Source organism: Taudactylus pleione, unplaced genomic scaffold (assembly GCF_031769625.1).
Source record: "Taudactylus pleione unplaced genomic scaffold, aTauple2 ptg000073l, whole genome shotgun sequence".
Classification (NCBI taxonomy): Eukaryota; Metazoa; Chordata; class Amphibia; order Anura; family Myobatrachidae; genus Taudactylus; species Taudactylus pleione.
The window spans coordinates 2,773,830-2,784,764 of NW_028284475.1; the positions used below are offsets into that span (position 1 = coordinate 2,773,830).

The 10,935-nt window shown below is 44.3% G+C and overlaps 1 protein-coding gene across 1 annotated transcript in view; it reads left to right on the forward strand.

Annotated features, from left to right (window-relative positions):
• The window catches only part of LOC148532529 (Fc receptor-like protein 5), a 57,124-nt gene extending 46,457 nt beyond the window's left edge, over positions 1-10,667 (forward strand). Inside the window, exons 7-9 of the mRNA XM_088467512.1 lie at positions 4,425-4,700; positions 7,210-7,500; positions 10,294-10,667. Coding sequence (XP_088323638.1) covers positions 4,425-4,700; positions 7,210-7,500; positions 10,294-10,412 — 686 coding nt within the window. The 3' untranslated portion in view covers positions 10,413-10,667. The remainder of the gene's footprint in view (positions 1-4,424; positions 4,701-7,209; positions 7,501-10,293) is intronic.
• Positions 10,668-10,935: the final 268 nt, after the last annotated feature.

The window sequence follows — 10,935 nt, forward strand, 5'->3', positions numbered from 1 at the left end:
ATACAGATACATAGCATACAGGGTGAGTATCTAATGTCCCTGTTCTGTACGAGCCATAGCATTACCATAGGCAAACGCAGGGGGGGTTTCCGTCTGCCTGGAAACCCCCCTCCCCAGCACACACATGACCACAGTAGAAATAGTAATATAATAGATTGTTGCTAGTGCTGCGTGTTCTTCTCAGTATCACAAATGAAATAATTAGCAACACCTATGGATCTTTTAACATGTATCAGTCAGTAATAAATAACTTGTGCGCCAACTAGGAGATCTGGAGAACATGCACTATTAGGGATGCACTGCTATAGAGACCAATATGTACATATATGTCCAGGGCAGTGGTAGGTTCTTCTGCTGCTCCTCCAGACTCCCAGACTTGCTCCCATGCCCTGGAATGGTGGCCACATCTAAAATAAATACATCCAGCTCAGGAAGGATGGCCCTACTGCTACATATAATGGCTTATTGTGATCGCTGGTCCTGTATATGCTGGAATTATGATACACAATACACTTTGTATGACTCATATTTAAAACTGGTTGAGTACTAATTCTGCCCTCTTCATGGACTGCCACACTTGCTATAAAATCAAGCATTTGGAAACCCCCCTTCTAGAAATCCTGCGTTTGCCACTGATTACACATATGCTCATAGTATCATTTGTATCCTTAGATTTCTCAGTTTCTAAGTCCGTTAGCCTGGGACGTCACTTCTAAGTTACTTTTCTGTATCATGTGCCCAAATCTCTAGGTCGCAGCTCTGAGTTTATATTTTTATCTATTATACTCATCAGCATTTGAACATTTTTCTTCTCGTCAGAACCGATTTAAGGAAATGTAAAAGGAAACTACAGTAGGACAAGACGCAAATGCAAAATTAAAGTTTCCATTTAAAGTTCAGACCAATATACACATCTGCTGCTGTCCTCTTTAGTATGCCTTATTGTAGTTAACGGATTGCAAATATCGCTGTAGTACAGTCATTCAGACAGATCGCAGCAGCAATATTAGCATAAATGGGCGGGATAACAACGTATTCAGCCAATCAGATGCTTTTACTGATCATCAGTTCACATTTTGCACCAAGGGTCAGGCACCCGCATGTGATCTGACCGGAAACAGGAGCATATGCATCAGTTAGATGGTAAGCATGAGAAGCTGCTGCCTAAGCCAAGGCTTTAATGCCCAGATGTGATATCAGAGTGATATGCACAATGAGCGCCCTGCCATCTGCCCGGCTCCCCTCCTCCAGCTGTGAGCTGCGAAGTTTAGTGGCTAGTCACAAAGAAGGGCACGTGGTGTTCCTGAGGGATGACAGGAGAACAGAAGACTTTGAAGAAGAATTAGAATCGGAGGAGATGGGCTGGACTGCCCATATGGCAGTTCTGGCAAATGCCAGAAGGGCCAATGGCCAGAAGGGCTGGTCAGGCCAGTGCCACCGAGAGGGGCCCAGGGAGCAGCAATGTGTATTTGGTGCCCGGTCGCCAGCTGATTACCGGTATGCAGCTGCCGTCATTTTTAATCTGGCACCGGTCGCATGCCAATCGTAGCTCGCGGACCGGCGGCCAATCATTAGCGGTTGCCGGTGTGCGAGCTCTGACTTGCTACCAGTGCCAGATTCGAAAACACAGCGGTGCTGTCTCTCCATGGCTATGGCTGCATGGTCGTGCGCTAGTGGCCCGGGACCAAATTCACCTGCTGCACACAGGGAGAAGACAGAGACTGCTGGATGGACACAGGGGGAGTAGAGGAAAGAAGCTGCTGGTGGGACACGGGGGGGGGCATAATGTGTAAGGGGCATTACTGTGTGGCATAATGTGTTTTAAGGGACATTACTGTGTGGCATAATGTGTAAGGGGTACCACTACTGTGTGATATAATGTATAAGGGGCACTGTGTGGCATAACATGAATGGGCTCTGGCCCTGATTCAGAGCCGGACGCTTTTTCAGAGCGCTCGCTCTGAATCAGGGCGGCATTTTTTTTTTTTGTGCCGGACTCCTGGCCGTTCGCTAAGCCGTGGGTGACCACCCACAGCTTTTGCGAACGGCCAGGTGATGGTCCTGACCATCGGGCTTGCGACGAGACCCTTGTGGTAGGGTCTCGTCCATCGCTAATAGAGCAGGAAGTCCACCTACTGACATCACTAGTGATGTCAGTAGGACCGCCGACAAATGGAAGGCGTTCCCTCGGGAACGCCTCCGTTTGTCAATCACAATCGACAGCCGCCCCGTTTTGGTGCGAGACCCGTAGCGACGGAGCGCCCGTCGCTGGCCGGGTCTCACGCATGCCGGAGGCGGCGCATGCGCAGGAGGTAAACATCGACCCGCTTGCGAGCGGGTCTGAATCAGCCCCTCTGTGCGGAGTAACGTGAATAAAGTACTCTGCTGTGCAGTGTAATGCGACTAGGGGGCACTACTGTGCAGTGTAATGTGACTAAGGGGCACGACTGTGTGGTATCATTTGAATTGGGGGTACTATTGTGTGGTCACGTCCCTTCCCAGCAAGAACACACCTGTTTTTTCGGCGCACGCTGTCCCTGCTTCAGTTGTGGATGGAGGCACCATTGCTATTTTTATGTACACACGGCACCAAAATGTGTAGTTACAGCTCTGCTTTGGTGTGCACAGATGTGTCATCCTCTGTGTTCAGCCCCCCTGCCCTAAATAATTCGCACAATGAATGCCATCTTATATGCCATCAGATACCTCTATATGCCCCTGATATGCCATCAGGCATGGTCACATGCCCCTTATATGCCATCAGGCACCTCTATATGCCCCTCATATGCCATCAGGCACCTCCACATGCCCCCTATATGTCTTCAGCTCCTCCACATGCCCCTTAAATCATCAGACTACCCCACATGCCCCTTAAATGGTTCAGACACCTTTATATGCCCCTTATATGCCATCAATCACCTCTATACAGTATGCCCCTTATAGGCCATCAGGCACCTCTACATGCCCCTTATATGCCATCAGACACCTCAGTATGCTCTTATATGCCATCAGGCACCTCCACATGCCCCCAGACACCTCTATATGCCCCTTATATGCCATCAGGCACCTACACATATTTCTTATATGCCATCAGGCACCTCTATATGTCCCTTATATACTATCAGGCACCTCCACATGCCCCTTATATGCCATCAGGCACCTCGATATGTCCCTCATATGCCATCAGGCACCTCCACATGCCCCTTATATGTCTTCAGCTCCTCCACATGCCCCTTAAACCATCAAACTACCCCACATGCCCCTTAAATGGTTCAGACACCTTTATATGCCCCTTATTTGCCATCAGAGTCCACCATATGCCCATTATATGCTTCAGACAACTGTAGATGTACCTTATATACCATCAAACTTCTCCACATGTCCCTTATGTGCCATCAGTCCCCTCCACATACCCATTATGTGCCATCATTCCTCCACATGCCTCTTAAGTGACATCAGACTTCTCCACTTGCCTCTTATGTACCATCAGACTAAACATGCCCCTTACTTGTCATCAGACTCCTCCACATGCCCCTTATGTGCCATCAGAGTCCTCCCCATCTCCCTGTATAAGCTACTCCCATAGAATAATATCCTCATTGCATGTAGGGTCACTGTACCCAGTTTAAACTCATATTCCTCCAGTCTTTGGCTATCACTTATCCTGGATGTAGTTTCTAAATTATTTTCCAATGAAATATTCAAAATCCACATTTTGAACCTCTGGTGTTACATATAGGAGCAGATTCCATTAGATGCGTTGCAGTCTACAGCTCTTGCACATTTTTCATTTTCGTTTCCTATTAACGTTTACCATTTGGTGTCTATCTAAACATTGTCTACCTTGATACTGTTGATCTTGAACTACACCCGTTGTGACACAATGTATAATGTTACAGGAAAAGTTTGTTTAGAATTTAAAACCAGGGCTTTGTAGGAGGGTGCAAGAAGAAATCTTTAGTCCGACTAAACAGCGCTCTGAATTGAATAGCTCCGGGACCTCCCTCCCCGTGCTATTCAATTCACGCTGAATTGAATCGACCCCTAAGAATTACATTCTGAATGCATCTAAGGAAAATTATAGATTTACACAATGTGTTATTCTCTAACGGAGCTAAAAATCTAGTAATAGAAAATGATTCCATACATGTTCTGGCTAATTGTTATTTCCAAACATTAGGACATTTTTAATCTGGAAACAAATTTGCAGTTTGAATGTACATTTTCCTTATATTATAATGATCTGCAATATAATAAAGCAAATGATAGACTTTACCCTAGTAGTAAGACGTGTCTTATATCATTTCATGCCCCACCAACTTGCTGTTGTAGCACAATGTATTTATTATAGGGGAAGTTTTTTTATAATATACGACTTGTATATCTTAGAAAAAATATACCTAATTAAATATTTCCTCTTCTAGTGCGGTTCTCTCATCCAGTAATAAAAATAAATCAGAATACAATAAATGAAGGTGATAACGTGACCCTGACATGTAACGTGACCCTGGCTCCTCTCAGAGATGGCAAAGAACCGGAATTTGCTTTCTACAGAGATGGGCGGAATGTGCAGGAATTCAGTGTATCCGCTACATACAGTGTTCCGTCAGCGCAGCTGGTGCATTCTTGGAAATATACCTGTGAGGTGAGAACTCCCAGCAGTGTGAGGAAGAGTGATGCATTATATATGCAGATAGGAGGTAAGTGGCTACTGGTAACCAGTTTTGTGTCCTATGCAGAAATGTGTATGTTTGAGCTCTTACTTTAGATATTATCTGTTGTGCTCAACGGCATTTGAACAGTGTCCTTATTGTTAGGATTGGTTGTTAGGTGGTTTTAGTCATTGGTCTGTTTTGCTCTATTCAGTTACTTCTATTTTGTATTTCACATTTATGGCTGATGTATTTCGTATTTGTGCTGACATATTTAAATGGTTAAACACTACACTGTGTGTGATTAACGGAGTATGACTCATCATCCACAATAACATCACATGTCTACAGTGCATGACTTGTCACATATCTGAGTAACAAGACTTAAAAAGTCAACCAATTAGACTGCAGGTGTAAACCTTGTTTACTTGGCTCTATAAAAGGGTCTGCATGTGCCCAAGCCTGTCACTGTGTTATTGGAGCATCACAGTGCTGTATGGCTGTACTGTACTTAGCTCAAGAGAAATTACTACCTTATCATATTTACTGATGTTAACTTTCTATCACATGTATCCTGTTATCTTCAATAAAGCCTACACTGGTTTGGAATCAATGTGTGGTCTGTGGCCCTGATTCAGAGCCGGACGCTCTGACAGAGCGATCGCTCTGAATCAGGGCCGTCCCTCTGAATTTCACTCACCATCGACAGCACGCCCCCTTTGGTGCGAGACCCATAACGACGGCTTGGCCGTCGTTATTCGGGTCTCGCGCATGCGCACGACGGAGCCGCCTCGTCGCGCGCATGCGCACTTGGCCAACATTGACCCGCTTGCAAGCGCTCAGCGCTCGCGAGCGGGTCTGAATTAGGCCCTAAGTTCCTTGCTCACATCCACTATGCACCTACCAACTTGTAGTCATATGCCAATAGTATGTCATGCTGAAATTGTGCTGAAGATTTTGGAATTTTAAATGACCCCAAAGGGCAGCAAACAAGTTATAATCCAACTAGTTTCCAATATTGCAACCAATTGTAGACAAACTTATTTATGAAGCAGAGTGAATTTAGAAGACAGAATGTGTGAAAAAAGCACTAGCATCCCGGCACTATACAAGTAAAAATAAAATATCATTTATAGAAATTAATCTAAATCTTACAACTGCTGCACATAATATGAAAACGTCAAACTCCCCAAAACAGGACAATAAACAAGAGCAGGAACATACAGCGCAGACAACAGTAAAGAATCCTGAGACCATTCATGTGTGGGGTTGGTACCAAAACATCCTCCAAGAGCAACTTCTCCCAACCATCGAAGAACAGTTTGGTGAGGAACAATGGACCTCATTCAGAGCCACTCGTAAAATGCGAGCGCTCGCTCTGAATGAGGGCGGCCGCATCTTAAAAATGATCCGGCCTCCTGGCCGCTCGCTAGGCTGTGGGTTACCACCCACAGCCTTAACGAGCGACCAGGATGATGGTCGCGATGGTCAAGACCATCACGACCATTGGGGCTTGCGACGACACCCTTGTCGTAGGGTCTCGTCTGCCGCAAGCCCCAGAGAGCTTTCGGCTCTAATAGAGCCGGAAGCTCTCCCACTGACATCACTGGTGATGTCAGCGGGGCCGCCCACAAACGGCAAGCGTTCGCTTGGGAACGCCTCCGTTTGTGAAACCACCCCCCGCCACGCCTACAAAACGGGGCGAGCTGTCGATCAACATCGACAGCCGCCCCTTTTGTAGTGAGCCCCGGAGCTAAACATCGACCCGCTTGCGAGCTGGTCTGAATGAGACCCAATGCCTTTTCCAGCATGATGGAGCACCTTGCCATAAGGCAAAAGTGATAACTAAGTGGCCCGGGGAACAAAATATCTACATTTTGAGTCCATGGCCAGGAAACTCCCCAGACCTTAATCCCATTGAGAACTTGTGGTCAATCCTCAAGAGGTGGGTGGACAAACAAAAACCCACAAATTCTGACAAACTCCAAGCATTGGTTAGGTAAGAATGGGCGGCCAGTCAGTCAGTATGTGGCCCAGGGAAGGTGACTGAGAGCATGCCAGGTCGGATTGCAGAGGTCTTGAAAAAGAAGGGTCAACACTGCAAATATTGACTCTTTGCATAAATTTAATGTAATTGTCAATAAAATCCTTTGACACTTATGAAATGCTTGTAATGTTACTTCATTATACCATAGTAACATCTGATAAAAAGGTGTAAAAACACTGAAGCAGCTGTGAAAACCAAAAAAAAAAAATATATAACAACTGATGAGTTGCAACTAGGATAATCGGCAGGACCTGCAATGAGCAGGTGAGATGACAAACTTGAAAGTGTGATGTGACGCACGGAAGTTGGGAGCTCAGACGGTTATATTATGATTTACTGGTGAAGGCGGCAGTACCCTAGTAGTAAGACGTGCCTTATATCATTCCATCCTCCACCAATTTACTGTTGTAGCACAATGTATATGTTACAGGGAAAGTTTGTTTATAATTTATAACTTATCATTTTGAGGCTAAAAAATCTTTATTTAATTAAAAAAACTTCCTCTTCTAGAGCTGTTCTCTCATCCAGGAATAAAAATGTCTCCGAATACAATAAATGAAGGTGATAACGCGACCCTGACATGTAATGTGACCCTCACGCCTCCCAGAGGCACCACAGAACTGGAATTTGCTTTCTACAGAGATGAGCAGAAGGTGCAGGAATTCAGTGTATCCGCTACACACAGCGTACCATCAGCGCAGCCGGTGCATTCTGGGTATTATACCTGTGAGGTGAGAACTCCCAGCGGCAGTGTGAGGAAGAGAAGTGACAATTTATATTTTCAGATACATAGAAAACAAAGTGAGTATTTAATGTCCTTGTTCTGTATGAGCCACAGCAGCATACATACTGTATGATAAAGTACTATGTGTATCCTAAGATTTGTCAGAGTCTAAATCAAATGATCTGAAATGTAATTTCTAAAATTAGATTACACCGTACAGAATATAATAAGACTGGTGCTGTCCGGGTGTATATTAGTTACTGCCGCCTGTCTCACCTTCTACCACATGTAACATTTCCCCATATCCCTCTCCTCAGATTACACCGTACAGATTATAATAAGACTGGTGCTGTCCGGGTGTATATTAGTTACTGCCGCCTGTCTCACCTTCTACCACATGTAACATTTCCCCATATCCCTCTCCTCAGATTACACCGTACAGAATATAATAAGACTGGTGCTGTCCGGGTGTATATTAGTTACTGCTGCCTGTCTCATCTTCTACCACATGTAACATTTCCCCATATCCCTCTCCTCAGATTACACCGTACACAATATAATAAGACTGGTGCTGTCCGGGTGTATATTAGTTACTGCCGCCTGTCTCATCTTCTACCACATGTAACATTTCCCCATATCCCTCTCCTCAGATTACACCATACAGAATATAATAACACTGGTGCTGTCCGGGTGTATATTAGTTACTGCTGCCTGTCTCACCTTCTACCACATGTAACATTTCCCCATATCCCTCTCCTCAGATTACACCCTACAGAATATAATAAGACTGGTGCTGTCCGGGTATATATTAGTTACTGCTGCCTGCCTCACCTTCTACCACATGTAACATTTCCCCATATCCCTCTCCTCAGATTACACCCTACACAATATAATAAGACTGGTGCTGTCCGGGTGTATATTAGTTACTGCCGCCTGTCTCATCTTCTACCACATGTAACATTTCCCTATATCCCTCTCCTCAGATTACACCGTACAGAATATAATAAGACTGGTGCTGTCCGGGTGTATATTAGTTACTGCCGCCTGTCTCACCTTCTACCACATGTAACATTTCCCCATATCCCTCTCCTCAGATTACACCCTACACAATATAATAAGACTGGTGCTGTCCGGGTGTATATTAGTTACTGCCGCCTGTCTCATCTTCTACCACATGTAACATTTCCCTATATCCCTCTCCTCAGATTACACCGTACAGAATATAATAAGACTGGTGCTGTCCGGGTGTATATTAGTTACTGCCGCCTGTCTCATCTTCTACCACATGTAACATTTCCCCATATCCCTCTCCTCAGATTACACCGTACAGAATATAATAAGACTGGTGCTGTCCGGGTGTATATTAGTTAATGCCGCCTGTCTCATCTTCTACCACATGTAACATTTCCCCATATCCCTCTCCTCAGATTACACCGTACAGAATATAATAAGACTGGTGCTGTCCAGGTGTATATTAGTTACTGCTGCCTGTCTCACCTTCTACCACATGTAACATTTCCCCATATCCCTCTCCTCAGATTACACCCTACACAATATAATAAGACTGGTGCTGTCCGGGTGTATATTAGTTACTGCCGCCTGTCTCATCTTCTACCACATGTAACATTTCCCTATATCCCTCTCCTCAGATTACACCGTACAGAATATAATAAGACTGGTGCTGTCCGGGTGTATATTAGTTACTGCCGCCTGTCTCATCTTCTACCACATGTAACATTTCCCCATATCCCTCTCCTCAGATTACACCGTACAGAATATAATAAGACTGGTGCTGTCCGGGTGTATATTAGTTAATGCCGCCTGTCTCATCTTCTACCACATGTAACATTTCCCCATATCCCTCTCCTCAGATTACACCGTACAGAATATAATAAGACTGGTGCTGTCCAGGTGTATATTAGTTACTGCTGCCTGTCTCATCTTCTTCCACATGTAACATTTCCCCATATATCTCTCCTCAGATTACACCATACAGAATATAATAAGACTGGTGCTGTCCGGGTGTATATTAGTTACTGCCGCCTGTCTCACCTTCTACCACATGTAACATTTTCCCATATCCCTCTCCTCAGATTACACCCTACAGAATATAATAAGACTGGTGCTGTCCGGGTATATATTAGTTACTGCTGCCTGCCTCACCTTCTACCTCATGTAACATTTCCCCATATCCCTCTCCTCAGATTACACCATACAGAATATAATAAGACTGGTGCTGTCCGGGTGTATATTAGTTACTGCTGCCTGTCTCATCTTCTACCACATGTAACATTTCCCCATATCCCTCTCCTCAGATTACACCGTACAGATTATAATAAGACTGGTGCTGTCCGGGTGTATATTAGTTACTGCCGCCTGTCTCACCTTCTACCACATGTAACATTTCCCCATATCCCTCTCCTCAGATTACACCATACAGAATATAATAAGACTGGTGCTGTCCGGGTGTATATTAGTTACTGCAGCCTGTCTCATCTTCTACCACATGTAACATTTCCCCATATCCCTCTCCTCAGATTTCACCGTACACAATATAATAAGACTGGTGCTGTCCGGGTGTATATTAGTTACTGCCGCCTGTCTCATCTTCTACCACATGTAACATTTCCCCATATCCCTCTCCTCAGATTACACCATACAGAATATAATAAGACTGGTGCTGTCCGGGTGTATATTAATTACTGCCGCCTGTCTCATCTTCTACCACATGTAACATTTCCCCATATCCCTCTCCTCAGATTACACCGTACAGAATATAATAAGACTGGTGCTGTCCGGGTGTATATTAGTTACTGCTGCCTGTCTCATCTTCTACCACATGTAACATTTCCCCATATCCCTCTCCTCAGATTACACCGTACAGAATATAATAAGACTGGTGCTGTCCGGGTGTATACTGGTTACTGCCGCCTGTCTCATCTTCTACCACAACAAATCGGAACATGAAGACGAACATGACTGTGGCTGACAGTATCCGTGTATCCCTCTATCTTGTTATATTGTGGATCTACACTTGGTTTATAGTCAGAAGCTTTAGTAATGTTACGATGCCAACAAGAGGAGCAGCTGTACTAAAATAAATTCAAATGAAAAAATGACAACAATCACTTTATCCAACCAAACTGTTACTGGTTCTCTATAGCCAAAAAACATGGCTGATATAACATCTGGACCATAATGAGAGGTGTTTAAGTTTAATTTCCATTTCTAGCTCCTATCTGTATATATAAACATTGCCCAGTCTGCCTGGGACTCTGGTACGCACCGGATACTGTATGTGTCTTTAAGACAATGGTATAATTTAAACACATGAAAAAATAAATAAATAAGATTTGCTTTTTACACTTGAAAGTATGTTTTGGTAGTGACCAGCCTGCTGTGTATTATATATACTGCATTTGTAGCTGGTGATTTGAAGCCCTTTAAATAAAGTATAAAATGTATGGATCAAATCACGTCCAAGACAGCTGAAACATGTCACAGATTGAATC